Below are 27660 nucleotides of genomic sequence, written 5' to 3'. Positions count from 1 at the left end.
TTAGAGAACATGCTTTCAGTTTTTCACCATTGAGAATGATGTTTGCTCTGGGTTTGTCGTATATGGCCTTTATTATGTTGAGGTAAGTTCCCTCTATGCGTACTTTCTGGAGAGTTTTTATCATAAATGGTGTTGAATTTTGTCAAAAGCTTTTTCTGCATCTATTGAGATGATCATATGGTTTTTATCCTTCAATTTGTTAATATGGTGTATCACATTAATTGATTTGCATATACTGAAGAATCCTTGCATTCCTGGGTAAACCCCACTTGATGATGGTGTATGATCCTTTTAATGTCCTGTTGGATTCTGTTTGCTAGTATTTTGTTTGCTAGTTGGATTCTGTTTGCTAGTATTTTGTTGAGGATTTTTGCGTCTATATTCACCAGTAATATTGGTCTGTAATTTTCTTTTTTTGTAGTATCTTTGTATGGTTTGGTATCAGGGTGATGGTGGCCTCATAGAATGAGTTTGGGAGTGTTCCTTCCTCTGCAATTTTTTGGAAGAGTTTGAGAAGGATCAGTTTAAAAGCAAAGTGTGACATCTATATTCCTAATAATACTTTTTCCATTTGTTAGGATGCTGTGGAAGACACAGGTTACATTTATTTGGGATCATCTTTCTCTGAACATCAAAACCATTTCTTTTCAAATTCCTTTAACTTCATTATCATTTTGATCTTAACTCATACTTACTATCTATGTCAGTAGTTCTACCTTGAGCCAGATTTATCAATTTTTAATTTTAAAGTAATATTTGATAATTTTAATGATGTTATTTCAGCTCAGTATATTTGAATATATTTATTTCTCTTATCTTCTTTTCCATTGTATTCCACTTTATAAATAAACATGCACTTGAGTAATTGTTGTATTGATTCTTGTTGGTGATGAAGTTTTAAGTTTAAATTTCTGTCTGATTTATCTAGTAAATTATTTTTAAAAACTTTTAAGCTCTTCCTCTGAGTCTTAAATTTTCTGGTCATTTTTTCTTGATATTTCGATTTTTTTTGTATTTCCATTTTTTTGCATCTTTATCCTCAAACAAACAGCAATCTTTCCAGACTCACTTGCTAAAAGGCTTGTAGATTTCCCTTGGTTTTGTTCACTTGATATACACATAGGTGGGTTGAATACTTTTCCAAGACCTATACCTATAGGTCTATTTGTGGTCATTAGCACTTATTTCAATTCCCAGTGCTTTCCTCCCACAATCTTTCATCTAGGGCGGTGTTTTTCAAACTGGGGATTCCAACCTATTAACAGATCTTGAAATCAGTTTAGGAAATCCCAGCTAGCAATGTCAGTGCGCATTGCACATAACTGTTGAAATATTGCTCAGCTATCACTGTTTTCAGTTGTATGTACATACACGTGTATGTATGTTAACTGCATTTCTTACTGCAGTCACAGTTAAAATTGTTTGAAGAGCACTGATCTTGGCTGAATCTGCTGTGCTTAACAGTCCCACTGCTTGTTTCTATAATCCTGTGAAATATTACAGCATAACAAAACTCAAATCCACCTTCAGATGCAGGCATTTTGTTACACACCAGGATGTCATCAAACTTCCTTCGATACCCAGATACATTTCCCCTTCCCCTCTCCCCAGCCCCTTCTAGCCCTGGCCTCTACAAAGGCTGCTATCAAATGCAATAATGGAGTTGCTGTCTTCCTCCGATAGACAGCATACACAGTTTAGGGATAACTGTTCAATTTAACACAACCCTGAGGCTGTAAACAGTGGAGCAGGAAATGAGGCGAAAATAAAGTGTCTGTCAGCCATTTTTCATGTAGGTGGAGCTGCTATATCTGTTTGGAAACCTCTCACCACCAGACATGCATTCAGTGGAAGGAGATACGATTTGCTTTGTCTTTTATTTAGCTATTATTTTCAAACTTGTCGGTTTCAATCAAGATGTTTTATGGAGTTTTGATCTGCATTTCTCTAATAATTAGTGATGTTGAGCATCTTTTCATGTGCCTCTTGGCCATCTGTATGTCTTCTTTGGAAAAATGTCTATTTAGGTCTCCCGCCCATTTTTTGATTGGGTTGTTTGTTTTTTTAATATTGAGCTTCATGAGCTGTTTGCATATTTTGGAGATTAATCCCTTGTCAGTTGCTTCATTTGCAGATATTTTCTCCCATTCTGAAGGTTGTCTTTTCATCTCGTTTATAGTTTCCTTTGCTGTGCAAAAGCTTTTAAGTTTAATTAGGTCCCATTTGTTTATTTTTGGTTTTATTTCCATTATTCTAGCAAATGGGTCAAAAAAGATCTTGCTGTGATTTATGTCAAAGAGTGTTGATGTATCACCTCACACTGGTCAGAGTGGCCATCATCAAAAAATCTACAAACAATAAATGCTGGAGAGGGTGTGGACGAAAGGGAACCTTCTTGCACTGTTGGTGGGAACGTAAGTTGGTGCAGCCACTATGGAGAGCAGTATGGAGGTTCCTTAAAAAACTAACAATAGAACCACCATATGACCCAGCAATCCCACTACTGGGCATATACCCAGAAAACCATAATTCAAAAAGACACATGCATCCCAATATTCACTGCAGCACTATTTACAATAGCCAGGATATAGAAGCAACCTAAGTGGCCATCGACAGATGAATGGATAAAGAAGATGTGGTGCATATAGACAATGGAATATTACTCAGCCATAAAAAGGAATGAAACTGGGTCATTTGTGGAGACGTGGATGGACCTAGAGTCTGTCATACAGAGTGAAGTGAGTCAGAAAGAGAAAAACAAATATTATCGCATATACGTGGAATCTAGAAAAATGGTACAGATGAACCTATTTGTAGGGTAGGAATAGAGATGCAGACATAGAGAACAGACATGTGGACATGGGGGGGAGGAATGGGGGGTGGGATGAACTGGGAGATGGGGATTGACATATATACACTACCGTGTGTAAAACAGATAGTGGGAACATGCTGTATAATGCAGGGAGCTCAGTGCTCTGTGGTGACCTAGATGGGTGGGATGTGGGGGAGGTGGGAGGGAGATCCAAGAGGGAAAGGATATATGTATACATATAGCTGATTCATTTCATTGTACAGTAGAAAATAACACGACAGTGTAAAGCAGCTATACCCCAATTTAAAAAAAAAGATGTTTTATGGGGAAACTACAGTAACATTTCTAGCCTGATGACATAGGAAAGCACCTATGTGACTTTTTTCTTTAGCTAAAACTTATTCTATTGCTTCTCTTTTTATTTTTCATTATAAGTGGTTTATTATTTTAGTAGTTTATTACACTATTTTAACCGTGTATTTTTGTTTATTTTACATTTTCATGAAATTATTTATTTGTTTTGCATTAGGAAGCATTACTCTAAAGGTACAATTGTTTTGGTTCCTGGACTTTTCTTTCAGCCTCAAAAAAGTTCTAATTTCCTTAATAGTCACTCTGTTATCTCACCTATAGCCTCTCCTTTTCCAATCCCAATGCTAAAATTTTTAATGGTTAATTCTAAACACTTACAATCCAAAATTTCCACCACTGCCCCTTAATATCTCACATTAGTGGGCACTATAGTTTTATTTTTTCAGATAATATATAATCTGATTCTTCTAAGAGAACAAATGAAATATAAAATACATGGTATCTAATACGTACAATCACTCAGTACTGATTAAATCCTGAAGAGGTATTACAGCAAAATAGGAGAGAGATTACAGTTTACAGAAAAACATTAAATACAAACCCCAGATTTAACTCTAAACAGTAGCCAGCTTGCTTCCAAGAGCCTCTCGAGAGTTGCTTGCCTCTGATTCTTGTAGTAAATTTGTCAGTTGGTTTGTCAACAGAAAATTAAGGAAATAAAACCTACTTTTGTTACTTTACATTTTTGACAAATAGACCTTTTTTCTGCTTTTGATATGATGAGTATGTCTAATAATAATAATTAATGTTAGATTGATTACTAAGGAAAAGATGTGAAATGAAATGCTTAAGAGGATCTTCTGAAATTTAAACACTTAAAACATGGCAACATTTTGTCATCTCAAAATCTTGAGTCCAAATAAATCCCCACAGGAATCTGTGCAAAGTCTGGAATTCTTGTGCACTCCTTGAGATCTGCCTTGGAAAGCTGGTGTGTGTAAGGGGTGGAAGGAGGGGAAGGGATGCTCTTCTTTCCTGTATCAAAGCTACCATCTCGCTTGTCCTTGCCTTGCCTCCTGACACGAAGAGCTTCAGTGGGCTTGCTGTTCTCAGAAGCCCCAGATCAGAAGTCAGGCAGCAGCTTTTCCTGGATTTTCCACACCCTAAGGAGGTGCACTCTCCATGATGTCATTTGTGCCCCGTTGAGTCAGCCCAGTAGTTGGGGAAGGAGCATAAGGCCATGTCTAACTTACTGTTCTCCCAACATCTCCTCTCTTCTCTAGCTTGGAGCTCTTTTATGTCACCTTGGGAACTGAGGGGTCCCTTTTAGATTTTCAAAATAGGGCAGCATTCCCCCAAAACAATAAACTTATTTTTTTGAGTGGTTCCTTAAAAATGTCTGCTTATTTTCTTTCTAGGAGATTTCAGATTAGCGTCTCTCAAGTTCACATTTTTATTATTTACTATTAATTATCACTATCCACTATCATTTTCTTGCAAAATCAGTCATGAAAACATAAACCTGTTTACTACTTAAACTGACCTTCAATTGACCTTTGACTCTCTGGTCATTCACTGGATATGGAATAAGCTAGCTGGACTCAAAATAGAGTTTTATCATCTTACAAAATCTTTATTTTAATACTACCTCAAAAAATAATTATATAGAAATATTCTACTATCAGAAAGTGACAAGTGCTATGCTGACCACAGCATCTAAACTTTCTATTTGGGGGCACTGCTGATCTCCCTTGCTCTATTTATTTCCATAGCACTTGTCATTTTTGACATATTATATAATGCACTTGCTATTGTCTTTATTGCCTGGCTCCTCTCGCTGGAATATAACAAGATTTCGTCTTGTTGCTCACTGTTCCTTGGCAATGAGAACTATATCCAGTAATAGCAAGCACTCGGAAATTATCTGTTGAATAAATGAATGAAGAATCATGTTCCCATGAGACATGATACTTGCTTCTCATTGAGAAGTTGATAGATGAGCAAAGATTTATTGTAAGGAAGTTAGCAGTGTGAACACCTGGGAGAAGAGAAATAGAGGAGAAGGGAACAAAAGCACAAGTCATTAAGATAGGAGGGTTCTCAAGCGCTGAGGGAGAGCGAGGTGTCAGTAGGACTGAAACAGACAAGAGGAGTCAGCAGGTTGGAGGGGTGGAGGATGGGGGAGTACCAGCGTTTGGGAGGGGTGTGCAGGCATGGAAAATGTCATTCTCCTGGACAAAACTTCCACGGATGACTCAGAGGAAGAAGACAGGGCTGGATGGAACATTATTTTGCCACTAGGTCAGTTTTTCATTATGCGTACTGAAGAAAATAATACTACAGTCTTGAATAAAGCGGGCTGGAGGAAGCACAGCTGGGCTGACAAGTCCACTGGCCTGATCTCTGAATCAGCATGCTAGTATTAACCGTGAGTCTTTCTAATAAGACAGAAAAAGAGCACATTCCTTATATTCTTTTTATCATTTGTCCTGCCTCTCAGAATTGGTGCAGGGAAATCCTCGAAGTATGGAAATGTGTCATATAAGCCCCAGCATTTTCCAGTTGGTCTCTACCAGACCAAGTACTTACAAAAATACTTGGAAATATACACAGGGTTAATCAGCAAGTTATCATGGAGCAAGTTATCAAGCTATCACAGCCAGGAGATTCCTTCTTCTTTTATTCATTAAATACATCGGTACGAATGTCCCATTTGTGTTGTGATTTTCAATTTCATTCTACTTATGCCAGTGATTCCAACTGTACCTCCCCCAATGTACACTAAGTGACAAGGACACCTCCATTCTCACCCACTCATGGTTGCTCAATGCTCTGTAAACATATTTTCCTTTGGAAGTAACAGTTTAGAAATATGTCCAAAGGTAATGATGTCTTTCATAGAATTTTTTTTTAAATAGCTTCATTTTGAGATTTTAAAAAATCAATTTTTTATACAATTAAAATTGTATCAGAATTATCAGCAATTACAAAGTCAACTCTTTTCACTTTTACTTATTCTTCTCTCTTCCTAGTTTATGTCAAAATTTAATGCTATTATTATAGTCAAAGCTTAGCTTTTGTTCCTTTTCATTTAGCAGTAAGTATTAAAGCTTTTGATGTTGTGATAAAGTCTTCCTATTTTGATAGATGTGTAAGATAGATTCTACCAAGGCAATATACAGCATGTGTCTTCATTTTTATTAAGCATTTCAGTTCATCTCAAGTTTTATGACTATTAATTTTTGCCTTAGTGAATGATTTGGTGTGTGCAATTTTACTCTTTGTGTGGGAATTTCTTGGCTCAGTCATTTACACTTGGTGCTCAAAACCATGAATCTTACACATCAGTTATGTACAACAAATGTCCCCTGCACAAAAAAAGAGTTTCTAAGATAAAAAACTGGAAAGCCAGTTTTACTAACAATAACGAACATTTATATAGCACTCACTCTATGACAGATACTTTCTAAGTACTTTTAAGTGTGTTAACTAATGTAATCTAATCCTTGGAGAGCTACTCTTAAGTCAACTTTATATATGAGCTGAAGCACTGAGAGATTATGTAATTTGTCCAAGATGGTACAGTAAGTGACGAACCTGGGATCCATTCCCAGGAGTTTGACAATTGAGTCTGTTCTCTTAACTGCTATGTCATCCTGCTTTTAGGTCAGTTAGAATATTCCCATATTGTATTTCAGATTGTTTCTTTTCCAGATGTTTTCCCTGATTATATGAACATTACTTTAGACAAGAAATGATACCAATTTGTTTTATTTGTTCTTTCACTCAACAAATATTTATTGAGTGCCTATTAAACCGATGCCTGGAATTTCATTACTATATTTTCATTCATGTGAGTTAAGTGGCTACCTACTATTAAAAGTTGGAATACTGTAACATTGATCTTTGACATTTGGCTAGAATCTGCCGTTAAGGTTCAGTTTCGGCCTCAACCTATTTCAACATCATTTTGGAATCCCTAAAACTGTACATGATCAATAATCTTATGATCTTTGTAGATAATAATTATATAAGATCACTATTATAATGTTGATAATTCAATCAAGACATGACTTGTGTATTTATTTTAATATATGAATATTTACTTATAATATGTATTTTAGATATATCTTGGAGTGAAAAACTTGCTTGTCTTTTACAAAAAGACATTCAAAATATTGATATTTGCACAAAGTCTCTTAAATCAAGGAATCATAAGCCCATTGTAGGCCTCATACATCCATCTGTCTTAAACATATTTCTGGTATAAAAAAAAGCATGACATTAAAAATGGGTACTTTTGGCTCATTTTGGAATTTTCTGTACTCATTCATATTGTGGTGGTGGATGGCATAAATAACAAAAATTTTCATTTTAAACCTCACCTCTTCCTTCCTCAACTCTTGTCAATGTTTGTATTGCCCCTGAGAGTTGCATAATAATAAAATAGAGAGCATGGAAAGAAACATTGAATCCAGGTAACAAATACCCAGTAAAATTCTTTACCTTATCTTAGAACTCAGAAATGGGATAATTATTATAAGAATATATATTTGTGAGTTTATTACAATTAAAAACGAAATAATATTTTTCCTATCGGTCATAAAACTAATTTTACTGATTATCTGGACAATGACACCTGGCTTTGCAAATCAGATTATTGGTAGATGCTTTCTAGAAATTTAATCAGCTACATGTGCAAGTCATAGTTTTGACAATAATAAAAAACACGTTATGAGGTTTTCTATTGATAAAAGTATATTGAAATGAATAATATTTCAATCTCCCCAAAGTTCTTGAGTATATCAGATGTCTTTAAGTAAGACAGTAACAATTAGTAACCATTTATAAGCGCTGGTAAGCCTTTTTTGCATTCTTTCGAGACACTGAGAATGAGAATGACTCTAGTGACTGAATCCCAAACCCTTTTGCAATTGACCTAGCTTCCAGTGCTTTGCTTTCAATAGAATGAAGGAGATCATATTTGATTTATCAGCTGATAGGTAATTAAAATTCTTCTTTAATGATGATTACAGTGTGACCTTTGGCTTATAAATTAGACACATAAATATTTAAATGATAATGTTATAACGGAACTTCTCACATTTCTCTCTCTTTATGTGAACAAGATTTCTTGGTGCTTACATCTATAGGATAGGACGTAGATAGGAATATTCTAGAATAAAATAGAGTAGAATAGAAAACATGGCAAAAAAATAGATAGTTGAAACTTGTGTCAATCTAGCAGCAATTAATATTCATCCAAAGACACATGGTCTGATTGGGGGAGCCAGAAGGATGGAATATACATTTAATTTCATTAAGAAATGATTGTCAAATAAGATTTTTTCTTGTGTTTAACATACATTGAGATAATAGTATATATATATATATATATATACACACACACATATATATGTGTGTGTGTGTGTGTGTATATGTGTGTATATATATATATATATATATATATATACAGTTTTGATAAAGAATATATTGACAGGAACTTCCCTGGTGGCACAGAGGCTAATAATATGCCTGCCAATGCAGGGGACACAGGTTCAAGACCTGGTCTGGGAAGATCCCACATGCTGCGGAGCAACTAACCTGTGTGCTACAACTCCTGAGCCTATGCTCTAGAGCTGGTGAGCCACAACTACTGAGCCCACGTGCCACAACTGCTGAGCCCACGTGCCTAGAGCCAGGACTCCACAGCAAGAGAAGCCACCGCAATGAGAAGCCCGCATGCCACAACAAAGAGTAGTCCCCGCTCACCACAAGCAGAGAAAGCCCACACGCAGCAATGAATACCCAATGCAGTCAAAAATAAATAAATAAATAAAATAAATTTATTTAAAATAAAGAATATATTAACAATACTTGTAATGATAACTTGATCCAGTAAAGTTTATTACTACTCAGAACTGTACAGGTACAAGAACCTCTTTTATAGTTTCGATTATCTTTAGTTTCAGTAATGTATGATAGAGTGACCTTTAAAGTATATTGAAGCATAAAATACCAGGATAAAATTATCTGGGGAATTAGAATGGAAATCCAAGATCAAGGAAAAACAAGAATGATGTAAGATTTCCAAATTGTAAAAGAAGACTTCATGTATGTTTTAAATAGATGATGGTAAGCAATAAATGACTGCAGTATTTACATTTCATTGGATACATTTTAAAAATCGTATTACAGTTTATTTTTTAAATGTCAGTATTTATAATACACTTTTTGTTATCTTACTGGTGAAGAGAAGTTTTAGAAATCAAGTATGTGTGAAGGGTTACATGCTTAATAAAATTCTTTTAGGGAATACAAGGAAAAAAGAGTTGAAGACCACAGGAATATGTAAGCCTTAGCTGAGAATTCTGAGAACATATTGTTTATGTTCTACAATAAATATTTTAAATGTATCTACTAATATTTTCAATTAAAAATCACAACAATAAAGTTTTGATAATACTTCAGATTTATTCTTCTATTCCAGAAGTTTAAACTACAATGGTGATTTTGCTTCATCCAAATGTGGATTTTTATACTTAGTTATTAGGCATTTGGCCAAAATATAGGCTTGGTATATATCCAAAAAGTATAATTATGCCTGTGAAAAGTAACATAGAGACTTCTTAAAAGTCATTTATTATTTATTGTAAATTAATTTATTCCATATTAAGCTGGCAGAGAATGAAGATATTTATTTATGGCAGTGTGGGAGTGCAGGATGGAAGTGGAGAGAGCATAAAGTTTCTAACGAGAGAGGAAACCAAATTGAAGCAGAAGAGTTTTATATTCATTCAGCAAGCATTTACCAACTACCAAGGGCTCGCACAATGTATTATTACATTTTACTCTGACCTGGCATTATATCACTCATAGTCTATCATCATGATTGGGGGACTTCCCTGGTGGTCCAGTGGTAAAGAATCTGCCTTAGATTGCAGGCGACATGGGTTCGATCCCTAGTCAGGGAATTAAGATCCCACGGGGCAACTAAGCCTGCATGCCGCAACTACTGAGCTCTTGTGCCTCAACTAGAGCCTGTGTGCTGCAAACTACAGAGCCCACGCGCCCTGAAGCCCGCGCGCCACAACTAGAGAAGAGAAAACCTGCACACCACAGCTAGAGAGAAGCCCGCTCACCACAACAAAGAGCCCACATGCCTCAACGAAGATCCTGCGTGCTGCAGTTAAGACCCAACGCGGCCATAAAAAATAAATAATAAATAAATATTATCATGATTGGCATTTTATTTATTTTTTAATTAATTTTTATTGGAGTATAGTTGATTTACAATGTTGTGTCAGTTTCATGTGCACAGCAAAGTGATTCAGTCATACATATACATATATCCACTCTTTTTTAGATTCTTTTCCCATATAGGTCATTATGGAGCACTGAGTAGAGTTCCCTGTGCTATATGGCAGGTTCTTATTAGTTATCTATTTTATATATAGTAGTGTGTATATGTCAGTCCCAGTCTCCCAAATTATCCCTCCCCCACCCCTTAACCTTAAGTTTGTTTTCTACAGCTGTGACTCTATTTCTGTTTTGTAAGTTCGTTTGTACCATTTTTTTAGATTCCACATATAAGTGATATCGTATGATATTTGTCTTTCTCTGACTTACTTCACTCAGTATGACAATCTCTAGGTCTATCCATGTTGCTGCAAATGGCACGATTTATTTTTTTATGGCTAATACTCCATTGTATATATGTACCACATCTTCTTTATCCATTCCTCTGTTGATGGACATTTAGGTTGCTTCCATGTCCTGGCTATTGTAAATAGTGTAAATAGTGAATTTTAATATCTTACAAATCTGTAGTTTTATAGTTCACTAAGGACTGTCATGTACGGTATCTTCATTTCTCACTCTTTCAGATCATATACAAAAATGCATGTCAAGAACTAAATATACCTCATCCAGGGGAGTGCTTGTTTCTCCTCATATTGCATTTTATAGTTTAAACCAACATTTTATCAATAGTGATTCTAACATCCCATCTCTTTAGAAAAGCAAATAGGATGATGATCACTATTGATAAAATGTTTATATTTCTCACGGTAAAATAAATAAGAATGTTCATCACATAAAGATTATTTCCTTAGAGGATAAAATAAATTTATTGGCTTTATATTCTAGATGTTAAATGAACTAAGAAACTATAAAAATGCATTACATGGGCTCATTTTCTTTATAAACAAACAAATATAAGGATAGTTGTAAAAAGCAAAAGCTAAGCTTTTAAACAAAGGAGAGATTATCTTCATACTTACTTTGTTTAAAATCTGTGATAAATTTTATTTCTTTGTTTCATTAAATAACTGTATTGGATGAAGCTTGGGAGAATATGTGATGCTCCCTGGTCTACCAAGAAGAGATTTGGGATATGTATTTACATAAATAGCTCTTGTTAAAAAAGAAAAAGATCAAGAGTATTGATTGATTTCATCAAATCATGTCATTTACTTTGTTTTTTCTTAAAGATATTTAACGTGTTGATTAATAACCAGAGCTAATATAGCCTCAACATACTATTTTTCAGGCACTTAGAAAATTTGAGCAAGTGGATGAAAGTGATCTGCAATTGATTTTTTTATACTGGAAGTAGTTAATATGTTACAAAAATAAATGGTTAGCCATTTACTTTTACTGCCCATTAGGCAAAATAAAAACCAGTGATTCTGGAACAAGAACAGAGTTCAAGGAATCAAGGACTCAAGAGCCCCATTCTTTCCTATTCCTCTCTACACCATGAGGGGATGTCAGCTGCCTAATCCAGTCTTGATTCTGCTTTCCTTGCTCCTTCCCAGAGATGCTTCAGCTACCTCCAAACCGTAAGCAACATTTCCAGAAAAGTCTGTTGCCCTCCTCTTCCCATTGTGTTATCAGCTTCTTGATGTCTGTCTTTTTATTTATTTCCTGATTCCTTCTGAAATTATCTGTTGTTGAAAAAGCTCAGAAGTGTTGATAAATTGTTAGTGCACAGGTGGTAAAAAGCATACTCCAGTTCTAGAAAACTCAGAGATATAGGGTAGTAACATTTGTGAAACATTTACCAAATAAGATTATAGAATTCTGCAACATTCATCAAATAAGAATATAGAATTCCTACCAAAAAAAGATAAATTCTTTTTTGACTGGTGCAAAAGGCTGCAGTGTCTTGGCCATTGTAAAGTGACTCAGTGTCTGTATCTTCCCCAAGCAGGTATTCCCAAGATGGATGCATGACTTACAGACAAGCCAGGGTTTGTGTGTCATTTCACTCAATCCTTCAGCAAAACTTTAAGGGCTGGCATTAGATTTGAGAATATACAGATTAACAAAATGTGGCCCCTGCCCTTACTACCTCATAGTATAAAAAAGAAAGAGATAGAGAGATGGTGCACAGCGAATGAAATAAAATGCAAAAACAGAACCAAGCATTGTAGGATTCTGTGAGAATACTCAGAGATAACCTAACTCTTCATGGGAACTGATACAAGGGAAGAGGCTTCACCAAAGTCCACATAAGAAAGTTGCTTTTGAGATGAGTCTTATGAAGCCAATAGAAGTTTTCCAGCTAGACCAGGACACTTCAGAAAGAGAGAGAGTCATGGGCCAGCAGAACATCACAAAGTGCAGCACATTTAGGTGATTGTAAACGATGGGCAAACCGCAACAGGAGAATATTTTCTTCTGCATGTACATGGTAATATGTCTGATGATTAGCCTAGTTTTTCTTCCATCTCTAGAGAGTGGAAGAAAGAAAAGAGCTAAGGTTGCTTCTGAAACAGTAGTGAAAAACGATTCAGCTCCTCTCCACGTATTATCGTTATCTCTTAATGTTTCCTGGAACAAAGAGGTTTGTGATATCGTCCATTGAAACCCAAGACCACATGTGGATAGGTTTTCTTACTGGTTTCAATGATCATTAACTGATTAATAATATTGTTTGTTACTAAAAAAAATTTAAAGTTTTTTGGGGGTTTATTTACATATAACTGAGAATTAAACTTGTAAGAGATTTAAAGTGTACACACATATATATTGTGAAAGGATTCTCCCCATTGAGTTTAATTAATCTATCACATAGATTAATCTAACGATTAATCTAACACATCTATCTCTCAAATATTTATTTGGGGGGGTGAGAACACTTAAGTTCTGTTCTCATAGCAAATTTCAATTATATAATTTCAATTATACAATGTTATCAACTATAGTCACCATGTTATATAGTACATCCTCAGACAGAACTTATTCAACTTATAAATGAAAGTTTGTGTCCTTTTACCAACCTATCCCTATTTTCCTCCATCCCCCATTCCCTGGTAACCATTTTTCTACTCTATGTCTCTGAGTTTGACTTTTTTTTAAAGACTCCACATGCTGTAAGAGATACCATCAGTATTTGTCTTTCTCTATCTGGTTCATTTCACTTAGCATAATGCCCTCAAGGCCCATTCATGTTGTCATGAACGGCAGGGTTTCTGAATAATATTTGTGTGTGTGCGTGTGTGCATGCGCATGCATGTGTATGATCACATTTACTTGATTCATTGAAAATTTCTAAATTTGAAAATTATTTCTATACAAAATATATAACAACTCATGGAGTGCTTATCCATAACTTATGAATAGGTTTACTAATATCGAGAGTGACTATTTCCACAGTATAGGAGAAACATACTGATGTTTAACTTGGCAGGGGCTTTCTGAGTTTCTAAGGCCTTCTGGATTGGTCTTTGAAGAATATACTCCTCTCCACTCCTGTTGAAATCTGGCTCTGCTCTCTGATTGGTGACGATAGCAAAGATCAAATAGAAAACAACCACAGTAATGATGTCTTTTTAACTCTTCCATGGTTGACCCAGACCCCTCTTCTCCGCAGGCAGTACCTGGTCCTGGTCCCATCACAGCTGTATGCTGGGGTTACCGAGAAGGCCTGTGTCGTGCTTAATCACCTGAATGAGACAGTGGAACTGACAGTAACTCTGGAGTATGAGATGCAGAGCAGGAATCTCCTCACAGACCTGGGGGCGAAGCACTCCTTCTACTGCAGCTCCTTCATGGTCAGTATCCCTCCTTGGGAAAAGGGAGAGCATTAAAGAGAGAGCATGTTAGTTGATGCCTTGCATTCTGACCCCCAACAATAAAAAAGCAAAAGGAAGAAAAAAATGAGGAGTACAGAGCAAATTTCAAATTAGAGTCTAAAAATAAAAGTTCTACTGAATATACTTACATAATATTTACAAACAGAACTGGTGCAACATACAAAAGATAATAATGGTTATAGGAAGGACTTCTATAACCATTATTATCTTTGCTCTTAAAGTAAACTTCTAAGGAAAATAATGTTCATGCCATTACAGATATAAACACATAGATTCATAAAGTTAAGTGACTTCTCTATGATCTCGCAGATGGTTGATGGTTAATGTATTGTCCTTGTAACCTTTAATTAACTTAAAGTATTAAATAGTTAATCATACCAGCTTACTGCCAACAATAATATGTAATGCTATTTTGACCGTTGAAAAATAAAATTTAATAATTATTTTAATACTACCATATTGCTGTGAAAATGTGAGCTTGTTATTGCCTTCATTGTCATAACTGGTTGAAGAATTAGTTCATTTTATTGCAATGACATTTTTCCTTTAGTCAAATCAACAATTCGTTGCTGTCATGTTACACGATCATAATAATCTATAAAAAGAGGGGACATCACCTTTGACCCTATCCCTTACTAATTTTCACGGGACTAACCAGAGAAATGAGAAAATCACAAAGGCTGAGACATTCAGAAGTGGATCTGGGCAGATTCTTCAGCTCATTTCGTTTTTACAGATTCCGGAGTCATCATCTTCCTCAGCATTCATCACTGTGCAGGTGAAAGGGCCAACCCAGCACTTCATAAAGAGGAAGTGGATTCACATAACAAAAGCAGAAAGCCTTGTCTTTGTTCAGACAGACAAACCCATCTACAAACCAGGACAAACAGGTATAAAGAACCAAATGAGCAAAAGCAATTTGAAGGGTTGGAAGTGTGGTTCTCTATTAACTTATGGAAATCCTTGCACGTTGTTATCTGTCTTACCACCCTGAGTTCCCACTGGAGGGTTTCATGAGAAAAATCTCTGTGTTTCAGTGAGATTCCGCATTGTCTCTGTGGATGTCAATTTTCACCCTTTGAATGAAATGGTGAGTGTCACAACAGTGGGTAAGATTGGCAGAAACAGGCAAAATTGTAAAACCTATTCTTTCGGAGAACCGAGACCAATATGAGATTCTTAAATCTATCACAGAAAGATCTCAAAAGTGTATCGCTGCTGGAGAATAAGGGAGATTAGTTCATCAACTACATTTTTTAAACAAATTAAATATTCAGTTAAAATTATGCCCTTAAAGACTCAATTATTTTCATTGAACTGAAGAAAATAAGTGCATTTCATTTCTCTCCTAGAGAAATGGAGAATTTCTCAGAGATAAACATCGTCTGCAAAATAAACTATTATTAGGACCTTTTTACCTAAATGTAGGTTTCTCAATTGTACATTATTTCATTAAAGGGAAGTCATGACTTCTTAAGAGGCGTATGTCCCAAACTAAACATATAAAGTATTGTGAATGAAATGGAGCCACATCTCCTCATTTGGACAAGAAATGAACAGGCTTACTTCCTCTGGTCCCGATACTGTATTAATGCTAATGTCATGGTGTTCTCTTTCTAAACTCTATCTCACACTCATACTCTTTCTTTCTTTTCAGTTCCCAGTGGTTTATATTGAGGTAGGTAATGTATTGTGTATCTCGGTTGGGATGAGGACTCACTGCCAGTTGTGTTAACTTGCCTCGCTCCACCTCCACCTTCCCCACCGGCAGTTCACCAAAACTAAATAAAACACTTGTTTTCCCTCTCTCTTAAATCCTGGGGAGAGTAGATAAGATGTAAATGAAGGAACAAAATTCCCTGAGATGATGCAAGTTAGTGGCTCTTCCAATATTTCTAAACAAGATGGGTATGCATAATCTCAAAAAGAGGTGCTATCAGCTGTCATATCTCATAGCTGGGAAAGATGTCCTTTGCTCAGTCTAGAATTCCTAGAAACCTTTGCTAATACCTCTGGTGCCAATTTACCAATCAGCTAATTGTCCACCTCCCAATGTCACTCTCCCTGAAAAGCTGTTCCTCTACTCAAAATTATATATTTCAGTTGCTTCTATGAACTTGTGATGTTTTTACCTATAGAATCCCAAGAAGAACCGGATTTTCCAATGGCACAGTGTCAATTTGCACTGGGGACTCAAGCAGCTCTCTTTCCCACTCTCTGTGGAGCCCACGCTGGGTCCCTACAAGGTCATACTGCAGAAGGAGTCAGGGAAAAAAATAGAGCACTCTTTCGAGGTGAATGAATATGGTAAGAATTCTGCATGTGTCCAAGATATTTATGACATTAGAGAATGAAAGATTGGATCATTTTTACATGTAGGTGACAAGCAAAAATCTAGCATGTAATAGTTGAAAATCAGCAAGGCTTTTTATTTATTTAAATATTTGCTAAGCACGTTTCATGCACTATCTCATTTAATCCTTAAAGTAGCCCTCTGAAGCAGATCCTATACCTTCTCCAGTTTACAAACAAACATATTAATACTAGAAAAGTTACTAATTTACCAAAATCACAGAGCCAACAAGAAGCAAGAGAAATTTTAATAGTTCCATCTGACCCTATTCAAACATCAATTGTTAACCAATACATTATGTTATCTACATGCATCTCTTGATCTATATCTTATAACAGGAGGTATTTCCTGGGATTACAACCTGGCTTTGTGTGACCTACATGTAATCTACTCTAATAATAGTAATCAGACCTTGAAACCATCTTATTAGTTATCAGTTATGCGGATTTTCTAACTTAAGTTAAATACATCATGCCATGGATAAGGAGACCTATCACAAAAACAGGATTCTCAAAACTCACCAGAACTGCCATGAGAATTATAGAACAGGGATTCATTATAGAAATAACAAGCCTTATACACAACTGTGAGAGAGGCTGGAAAAGTCAGAGTCCAACAGGAGGAGATAGTAGATCAGAGGAAATTACTAACCAGTCCTCCTGAAGCATTGGTGGGGATGGACAGATCAGAACTCACAAGGGCACCTTCAGATGCCAGAGTGGAACACGAAGGGAAACTGACAGGAGAATCAATGGAAGACTGTTACCTCTCCCTACCTACCACTCCAGTATTTCTATAACCAGGTGCTGATGGTGGGCCTAGGGTCTCTGTGAGTCAGCAGGGTTTAGAAGTTGGGAGGAAGAGAGCTGGACACAGAGAGGGAAAAAATAAGGACAAACTGGAAACTGCTGGCCCCTCTGTACCTGTAACCGCGTCTAACCATGGGGATCTTCAGAGATTAATGATGCTACTTTCCTCCCACCTTTGAAATCTTGGACAAATTCAGAGAAGGAGATTCTAGGAACCATAATACCAGCTTAACCAAGTTAACATGGTACCAACTGCCCATGGTTATGACGGCATCTCCTTTGCCAATAGTGGCCCTGCTGCCCCTTATTGTAATTGAAATCACTTTATGTGACCCTTTGTTACAAGGTTCTGTAGCAGAATCATTACTAATGCTTACAGGACCTCCTGCCCACTCTCACCATTTTTTTTCTCTTTTGTTGATAACAGTTTTGCCCAAATTTGAAGTCCAAGTGAAAATGCCTAAGACTATTGGTTTTCTAGATGATGAATTTGTGGTATCCGTCTGCAGTCTGTGAGTTACATTTTTTTCACCTCATTTCTTTTTCCCTACTTTATTTGTATTGCCCATAATGATCACTGGACTTTGAAGTATTTTAATTAGCGAAGGAATGACTCTCTCCCCAACTTGTCTGAACTCAGACTAGGGAGCAGGGGTGGTGGCATACAACACTTTTACTGCTAATAATAAAAATTATTAACTGAGCACTTAAAATGTGCAATGTTTTAAGTGCCTTGCACTTATTTACATTTTTTTTCTTACACTAATCCTATGAGAAGGGGATAATTATCCTCATTTTACAAATGAGGAAACTGCAACACTTAAAGGATAAAATAACTTGTTCAAGTTCCTACAGACAGTAAATTCCAGAAAACTGGAATTTAAATCCAACAGTCCACTCCAGACCCTGAACTCTTCACCACTATTCTATATTGCCTCTGAAAGTAAAAAAAAAAATCTAGCTTCATGAAGCATTTCTATATTTCTATATCCCAGACACTGGTTTAAATTGAACCTGGGTCATCCAACTCTGGAGCCCATGCTCATAGATTCCATGTTATTCCATGTCCTATTATCTCCATTTTTTTATAGTTCCCAATTTCTTAAACTATGGAAAGCTAGAAAGAAGCTCAGTAGACCCTCTATCTTAAAGGCTGGATATATAAGGTAGAATTAAAACTACATGTCATTTATTTCTTCCCTGATTACCTTTTAGTGCAGTAGAGTACCCCCTACATGCACCAAGGAGGTTGATTGTACTTCTTGCTTCTAAAAACAGCATGTAAAACATGTTTTCATTCTTCTCACCAGCTCTGATGCTATAAATTTTTCCATCAGAGGGAAAGGCTTTTGATTCAGATTTAAAGATAAGATTCGACAAAGTGATTAAATTTAGTAAATAATTTATTACTTTATCAGCACTTTTTTTGGAGTGGGAGACTATAAAAAGAGGAAGCTTGGGGCTTCACAATTTGGGCAATAAGTCTCTAATCTAAGTCTGCATCAGAATCTGTGGATGTTCTTAGTTAAAATGTAGATTCCTCAGCTCCACCTCTAGAGATTCCAGTCATAAATCTGAGGAAGGATTTGGGACTCTGACTATCACTGCATATCTCAGGGAATGTCAATGTGGGTGGTCCATGAAGCATACTTTAAGAAACAATAGACTAAGTTCAGCTTCACATCATGTCTTAGTCTGTTCAGGCTGCCATAACAAAATACCACAGACTGGGGAGCTTATTAACAACAGAAATTTATTGTTCACAGTTCTAGAGGCAGGTAAATCCAAGATCAAGATGCCAACATGGTCAAGTTCTGGTGAAGGTCCTCTTTCTGTTTCATAACTGGTGTCTTCTCCTTGTGTCCTTACATAGAGGAAGGGACAAGAGATCTCTCTGGAGCCTCTTTTTTAAAGGCACTAACACATGCATGAGAACTTCACCCTCCTCCCAAAGGCCTCACCTCCTAATACTATCATCTTTGGGGGTTTAGAATTTCAACAAGTGAATTTTGGGGGGACATAAATATTCAGACCATACCACATCACATCTCTCCATCATATTTGGCAGAATCCGACTGTCATCATGATACTGTTCACTTATAATGTTTTTGTTCTATAGCTAGTGCTTTCCCATTTAATTCCTCATTTATCCTCTTAAAATATACATGAGTTAGGGAGGACTTAGAAATACACTGTGTATGCTTCCCTAATTTTTTTCCTAAAACAACTTAGGAGGTATTGGCAAAGGTAGAAGCATAACCTAGATAATCTGACAGCAGAGAAAGAAGGAAATAAGGCAGTTTTTTCTCAGATCTTCCTTCCCTCTCAGCTGAAGTAAAACTTCAGCTGAGAGGGAAGGAAGATCTGAGAAAAAACTGCATTGTTACTTTTCCATTTGGAGGAGTTTCAAAAAGTATTTCAGTATTCAGTAAGTATTTTCTCTTAGAGTTGTAGATAATTAAGACACAGTTTCAGAAGAAGTGCTTCTAAAGTACAAATGCTTTGGAAGGAAATACAGTTGCTGTCAGTGAGTAAGATGGGTATATGAATGGATCAAATCCTGTGAAGAACATCTGAGTTATTTATGTTAAGTATTTTTTGTATTACTCTTTACTGTTATAGATACACATATGGAAAGCCTGTCCGTGGTCTGGTGACAATTAACCTGTGCAGAAGATATTCACGATACAGTTCTACCTGCCATGGAAGACATTCACAAAGTATCTGTGAAGAATTTAGTCAACAGGTATATGGAAATCACTCTCCCCAGGACAGGAACACCAGATCTTGTTTTCTTGTGGCTGATAATAGAATAGAGAATACACTACAATACAATACAATATGAGAGTAGTGTTTGAAATAGTCGCCTAGGAGAAGTGTGGAGTAAGGGACACATTTTAAGATTGCCTGGCAATGATCGGAACCAACTTGAGGGTGGGGCTCATGGATTTATACTGGTATTTATTTGGCCAGTTTTGTAATTTCCTTCTGACCGCAATTGACATGCCAGGTATATGGGCATAAAAGGATGTGGAAGTCTCCAAAGTTGGCTTTTATCAAATATAATAGAAGAAGAATGTGACAGATACTAAGAATTGGGCTAGTGGGAGAATCAAATGACACCCTATGGAATCTACCCTGCATAGCAGAGACTGAAACCAGCCTCAGGTTGAGGAGAGGGGGACTGAGAGGCATGATGAACTGGAGGCCTCGAGTACATCAGAGAAAAAGTGGAGCAAGAATAACTAAGGGAAACAGCAGTAGGACACGTATTAACAAATGAAATGTATGAATACTGATTTCAGGGGAAGAGTATATAAAAGTCCAGGGTGTGGCAACGTGAGCAGACACTATAAGGGTGTGGAAAAGCAAGTTATCAAAGTTGTAGAGACCAAATAAATGAAAGGCTAGGGTGGTGAATATGATGATGAAGTTCAAGATAAACATCGAGAGCTTCCCTGGTGGCACAGTGGTTGAGAGTCCGCCTGCCGATGCAGGGGACACGGGTTCGTGCCCCGGTCCGGGAGGAACCCACATGCCACTGAGCCTGCGCGTCCAGAGCCTGTGCTCCGCAACGGGAGAGGCCACAACAGGGAGAGGCCCGCGTACCGCCAAAAAAAAAAAAGATAAACATCGATAAGCAAGATAAACATGAGAGAAATCTAGCTGCCAAAATCCTTATTATTATCAGGGAGACTAGGATTAATTTCTATTTTCAAATGAGTCATGATATCTGCATATAAGTACATTAAATAAGATTAAATTTAATTATGCAATAAATATTTTCATGTAAATAAGTACAAAAATGAAAACAAATCTTTATTATAATAGGAAACCCGACGTTTAGTTTAGAGATCTAATTGCTATAATGATTCATCTAGTCAATGAATATATGTTTTTTTTTTAATGACCTAGATATCACAGTTAAGAAAATACAGTCCCTAGTTGATATTTAGGTGGAGGTCATTACAGAGGCTCCTTAGAACATGTTATGTCTGAGCTGAGTTTAGGAGAGCAGTAACTGTTGGCCAAGCTGGGAATGGAAGAAAGAATGTTATTTGAGGAACAACATACACACACACACAAAGAGATAGAATTACAAAATACCATGGCACATTGGGGAAACTCTAGGAAGTTTAATATGACAGAAATTGGATAGGCTTTTGGAAGAGAGGGGAGAAGGCAAAGGTTGGCAATGATCAACTCAATGATTAATGAAGAAATTTTGTATCATTTGGAGGCTTGGGAAAAGATAAGCACCCAAAAGATGGTCAGAACATTTGTAAAATTTCCTTCTGTGGCCAACACAAAATGTTCATAGGTTGGTAACTGACTTTTTAAATCACAAATCAGAGGACCCAGGAATTCTCTTCCTTTCTCTTCAGGCAGACGAGGAAGGCTGTTTCACACAACTAGTAAAAAGTAAAATATTTCATCTGAGACAAAAAGGATATGACATGAAATTACTAGTGGAAGCCAAGGTCAGAGAGGAGGGAACAGGTTTGTATTATTTTTAAATAGTTATTAATTTATTAAACATTTATCAAACTTCCATTCCATGTAAAATGCTTTATAGTTTCTGGGGACTATGACAATGACATGGTCTCTGCCTTCAAGGAATTAGGAATCTAAAGAGAAATTATATATATGGCTATGTATATATGTATGCATGTATTATATATAACCGTAATAAAATTTCCACAGGAAATGTAAAAAATAAGGGCCAAATGAGCATGGAGAGAGTTAATTCTAATATAGAGCTGAAGAAGGCTTTGAAAAGTAACATTTGAGCAGATTTGAATAGAATGGATAGTATTTTGAAAGATAGTGATGGACCAGGAAAGCGTAATAGGCATAAAACAAATGCGTTCAGTCCCAGAAGAATCTTAAAAAAGTAGGCTGGTGCTAAGGTGTTTAGAAAAATAAATCATGTACTAAAGAGATCAGACTTTATTATGAAAAACATTGGATATCTTCAAATATATTTAAGGAGAATGACCTAAATAAATTGATTTTTTTTTAAAAGTTAATTCCAGTAGGCATGAGAAGGACAGGCTAGATGAAAAATGTGCTACAATGTGATACATCAGAATACTATTCAAAGGTGACCCCAAAGACTACAACTTGGGGGCCATTGAGAAATGTCATTAACCAAGATAAGGAAAAGATGAGAAAGAGCTATGGTGATGAGAATGTGTCAAAGATAATTCATCACAGATTGGAATATCAAAATGGAAGTTGATTCATTCCATTCATGTCAAAATGAAATTCATTTTGACAATTTCAAAAGGAAGCCAGAACAAAATCAGAACGAGAAATGTAAATCTGAAACCATTCTCATTGTGTCCAGATCCTCCTAAGAGTAAATGCAAGTGTTCTGAAAGTGAGCTCACTTGGCATTGCTAAATTGAGGCTAGAGGCAGAAAACGAGGGGCCCAAGACCAGAAACAACTGCAGTTAGGAAATAGTATCAGATAAGTCAGCAAAATAAAACTAGAAGTCACAAGGTTAGGGGAAATAAGGACAATTTCTTAGATGCCACTGGTAGGGTTTCAGTGATACTTATGTATGAAGTAATTCTGAGAGTTCATTTTAATGAGGTCTGAGATGAGAATACCATATTGGGGGAAAATAAAGGATCTTTTAGACTTGATAGAGCGGTGCTTTAGATGATGGGGTTAAAATACAGATCACACTTCACTGAATGGAAGAGCACCGGGTATTGGCTATACTTTTCACCACGTGGTAAAAAGAATGTTTTTGCTGGGGAAGTAGTTTGTGATAGAAATTTAAGAATATTTTTAGGCCAATGTGAAGAATCAAGATGTATGCAGAAAGTTGTTGGGGGAAGACGTGGATGTGAAATAGACACAAAGATACAGCAAGATCCCAGAGGAGATGAGGTGAACAACTTCTCAAGAACATGTGTGGAACAAGCAGAATATTTGTGAAAACAGAGAATTGAGGAAGTATGGATAACAATGATTTTCTAAGCATGAGAAATTCTGGAAAGACTAAGGAAAGAGTATATGGATGGTATTTTGTTATAATGGAGTGAAAATGGGATGGAAGTATGAGGTGAGCTGAATATATGGAACAGTTCAGCTTCACTGAATTATTTTTCAGGGTTGGAATTAACTGGACATGGATCATGTAAAATCACAAACACCTTAAGCAAACTGAAATTTACTAAAGTGGATTCACATTACAGACGTGGGCTCCCTTTCTTTGGGCAGGTAAAGTAATCTTTTCAATATAATCATAATTGGGGGGATGTGGCTTTTAAGAAAACAAATTTTTATATCACAAAATCAAAATTTATTATAAAAATGAATATTTATTTAGAGTAAGAATATAACAAATTTGAAAGGCAAATATTGTCACAGAATCCCCCCAAAAAAGCATATTCTTACTAATTAACTTCCTAACACACCTTTATAATACACTTTTCCTGTATAGTTTGGCTGCATTGGATTTGATTGCCTCTTTATAAACTGATTTTATAATATAATTTTCTATAGAAAGAATAAGATATTTTCATTTAGTGTTTTTATTATTGTTAGTTTTTAAATTTTTTTAGTTTCAAGGCTCAATATTCATAATAATATTGCTAAATTATAAGACTGATATCCAATTTAGTAAACTATCAAGGAAATGTAAGATTTCTAGGCATTTTACATTTTATTTTGTAGTAACTAATCTTTGAATTGACAGTTTACAGGCAATTTCCTCATTTTATTGATGTATACGAATTTGATATTGTCTTAAGGTATTCCAGTATTTTGTATCAAATTGGCAAGAAATTAATAATGGGGCAAGACCATTTCAGGTCAAGAGAAAAGCATGAGAAAACTGAAGACTTGGAGGATGAATATGACTTGGCCAGAAATTTAAGAAAGATGAGAGAACAGCCAAGGCTGTAGGTGTACAACAGCTTTTTCAGGATCAAAGAACCAACTGTGTTTTAGGTTATGTTCAGAATTTTGGATTGAGAAGTTACTGAAAGTTTTAGGGAGAATGACATGAGCAGTGTAGTTTAAACTGTATAGAGAATGGTTTGAAGCAAGGACAGAGCAGCAGAGGGGGGACTGCATAAACTTAAATAGAACGATATAGGAAACCGGATGGGAAAAAATATTGTGGTTTTAACTGGAATGGAAGCAGTAGATTTGGAGAGAAGTAAATAGGAATAAAAGATGTTTAGCAGGGGAAGGGTTAGCATTTGGCAATGGGTTAGATATAGGCACTGTTATATATAGGCAGTGAAAGAGAGAACATGACCAAAAAAATAAGGCCCTACATATTCCTGCATAAATTACCAGATGGATAGAAGCCCTATATACTGAGATAGAGAACACCAGAGATGAAGAAAATTTGGGAAGGTAACATCATGAGTCCACTATTGGCTGTTCTCAGTTGAATGCTCATAAGTTATCTAAATATAAATGTCAAAAAGAAAAATATTTTAGAGCCCAGAAAACAAATCTTATTTTCATATTCTAAGATCTTCGTTAAGTGACAGTGGCCAAGGCGTCAAGAGGCGAATACGACAGAGTAGAAAATGTTATTGCTATATAACACCCGGAACCAGCTATCACTTTCCTATTTCTAGGTTCTTCTAGTTGATGAGAAGGATCAGCCAATCCCCAATAAAACTGTAGTTGTCAACGTGGATGTACTTGCATACCATGCCAGCTTTACTACGAATGAGCATGGTTTGGTGAACATTTCCATTGATACCAGTAATTTCACATCTTCTTTCATTTCAGTTTTGGTAAGTGGGAAGGGGCATCTGGGACTAAAAAGACACAGATCACTGGGGCCACAGAATTTAAGGGTACATGGGAAGCAGGTGAACTCCAGAGAGAAAAGAAAAGGTGACAAGACTAAAGCAGAAATTAAGCAATGTGGAGAACTAAACAATAAGAAATGAAAAATTCTCTGTCAGAAACTTTTACTTTAGATAGACTCTTTACAGCATGATCTAGTTTCAGGAGACATTTAAATATTAGAACATCTTGATAGTCTCTTGAAAATTCAACAATTTTATTACAAATTAGATTTTGCCTTGTTTCCTTGTTATACCACTATTTTTGTTTTGTGTTAAGGGTATGAAGAAAAAGTAATTGATTTTGATTATGAGTGAATAATACCTACTAAATCAGTATGGTGTAAACTTAAATAAATTTAAGGGAAAGTTTTTAGAGATTATGCTTTATTTGGGAAGGCAGCCTATAATGAAACCAAGTAAGCATGATTCTTAATAAAATCTTCAGTAAATGACAGAGTGACCAATATATACATAATATATGTTAATAACAAATAACCTACTTAAGACCTTTATTCTATCCATTAGGTCACTTACAAGCAAAATAAACTCTGTTTTGATAACTGGTGGCTTGAAGAATTTCACACACCAGCACAGCACACTGTAAAGCATATTTTTTCCCCAAGCAAGAGTTATGTTCACCTTGAACCTGTGGCTGGTACCATTGCCTGTGGGCAAACCCAGGAGATTCGGGCACACTACATCCTGAATGGACAGATTCTGAATGATGAAAAAGAATTAACCTTCTATTATTTGGTAAGAATAAAGGCCAGTGTAGCGCTTCCTAATTATGTAGACCCTAAAAAGATAGAGTTCCTATCTAAGTAATGCTCTTTATATCAATATAATGTTTTTATGAGTGAAGAGAAGTTGTTTCCTAACAAATTAATGCTTTAATTTTTCATTTATATTCTGGTCTCCACTGAAACTTTTAAAAACTTTTTTTTTCTGAGTTCCAATGGAAAATTATTGAATGGAAGAGGAAAGAGCTTAAGACAAATGCCTTGTTAGACAAAAAAGATTGTTTTTCCTAGAACCCAGTAGATAAATAAGCGAAGGATAAAAATCAAGAACTTAGCCAATAGGAAATAAAAATTATAAACAATCTTCTGGAAAAATGTCAATTTAACATTAATTGGAGAAGTGAAAATTAAAAGAATAAAGCAGTAGTATTTTATTCCTATAAAGGTTCTAAATAATTTACAAAGTTCAAGAACTGGTGTAACTGCAGGGAAAAGTACATTGACAGGCATATTATAAATTGATATGATCCTTTTCAGGTCAGTATACCTACTGATCTACAAAAATTTAAAATATTCAAAGCTGGTAGTTATCCAAGTAAGTCTTTTTAAGAAGAAAAACTTATGTGTAGGAAATTCTGTGTAGGAACATTAACTATAAATAGTATTTTTTTAATTCTATAAAAAAGTGAAAAAATTGACAGTAAGTTAGAATCTTAGCTTTATTGCTTCCTAGTTATGGGACCTCAGGTAATTTACTTAATCTCATTTGTAAAGAGAAATGTCAATCATCTCATCTGAATACTGAAGATAGTATTTATACTTACTTCATAGAGTTATAGTCAAAACTAAATAAAAATCTTAAAACTAAATTATTTAGTTCAGTACCTGGCACATAGTTTTTTTTTTTTTAAATAGAGGCAACAATAGAGAATACTTACATATATTTTATACCTGCCTTCACTATATATTGCTTTGCACATAATAGATGCTTAAAATATTTGTTGAAAGAATATGTAAATTTAAAATATTAATATTCAAGATAAGTAGTAACATTAAGTAAAATTCTAAAGCATTGTAAAATTTTATGTTTCTTATTTAAAGTATGTTGTTTGAAGTAAAATTTATTATTTAAACTCTATGTATAGGAAAATATTGAAAGAGAAATTTAGTGAACAAAAACAACTTCTGGGTTGAAGTAGTGAGTTATTATTTATTTGTGTATTATACATATGTTTAAGTAAGTTTAATAAGTACCCTTTAAAATGATAATACATGTATTTCCCTCTGCCTTCAGATCAAAGCAAGAGGAAGCATCGCTCAGTCAGGAGCCCATGTGTTGTCCATTAAACAAGGAGAGAGTAAGTACTTCCAGGATTTCCTATTTTTTTTTCCTAATTTCCTATTTTTTCTCTCAAATTGTCAAATCCTAAACGTTTTAGCAAGATGAAGCTATTTCTTACATTGGAGGAAATGGTCACCAGCTTTCTTCCATCAACCAAAGTTGAGGAAGCTGATAAAAGAAGGATACTAGGTTCATTTTAGTCCATTTAGAACTTTTTTATAGCATTTCTATATTGTAAATTTTATTTCTAAAGTAAAATATATTCATTTTATTAAATTTTTTAAATGCAGAAAATAATAGAAAAATGCAGAAAATCTCCAAAGAAAAATTTTACTCTGTATGTTTTTGTGTTAGTTTCC

At 35.4% G+C, this 27660-nt stretch overlaps 1 protein-coding gene and 1 long non-coding RNA gene across 3 annotated transcripts in view; one reads left to right on the top strand and one right to left on the bottom strand.

The window, feature by feature from the left end:
* The first annotated feature begins 11858 nt into the window (after window positions 1–11858).
* LOC101277782 (pregnancy zone protein-like) overlaps window positions 11859–27660 on the top strand; it is a 41309-nt gene continuing 25507 nt past the window's right edge. For both annotated transcript variants that reach the window (XM_033408136.2, XM_033408137.2), the window contains exons 1-13: window positions 11859–11967; window positions 14004–14184; window positions 14963–15116; window positions 15264–15316; window positions 15884–15904; window positions 16365–16533; window positions 17816–17900; window positions 20011–20134; window positions 21774–21888; window positions 23515–23624; window positions 25001–25162; window positions 25745–25972; window positions 27254–27317. In XM_033408136.2, coding sequence (XP_033264027.1) covers window positions 11885–11967; window positions 14004–14184; window positions 14963–15116; window positions 15264–15316; window positions 15884–15904; window positions 16365–16533; window positions 17816–17900; window positions 20011–20134; window positions 21774–21888; window positions 23515–23624; window positions 25001–25162; window positions 25745–25972; window positions 27254–27317 — 1549 coding nt within the window. In that variant the 5' untranslated portion in view covers window positions 11859–11884. The remainder of the gene's footprint in view (window positions 11968–14003; window positions 14185–14962; window positions 15117–15263; window positions 15317–15883; window positions 15905–16364; window positions 16534–17815; window positions 17901–20010; window positions 20135–21773; window positions 21889–23514; window positions 23625–25000; window positions 25163–25744; window positions 25973–27253; window positions 27318–27660) is intronic.
* LOC117197140 (uncharacterized) overlaps window positions 13494–27660 on the bottom strand; it is a 169328-nt gene continuing 155161 nt past the window's right edge. Inside the window, exon 8 of the long non-coding RNA XR_007470332.1 lies at window positions 13494–14197. This is a non-coding gene — a long non-coding RNA (uncharacterized LOC117197140). The remainder of the gene's footprint in view (window positions 14198–27660) is intronic.

Source organism: Orcinus orca, chromosome 11 (assembly GCF_937001465.1).
Source record: "Orcinus orca chromosome 11, mOrcOrc1.1, whole genome shotgun sequence".
Classification (NCBI taxonomy): domain Eukaryota; kingdom Metazoa; phylum Chordata; class Mammalia; order Artiodactyla; family Delphinidae; genus Orcinus; species Orcinus orca.
The sequence above is the reverse complement of the archived record's forward strand: the minus strand, read 5'-3'. Positions and strand labels throughout refer to the sequence as shown.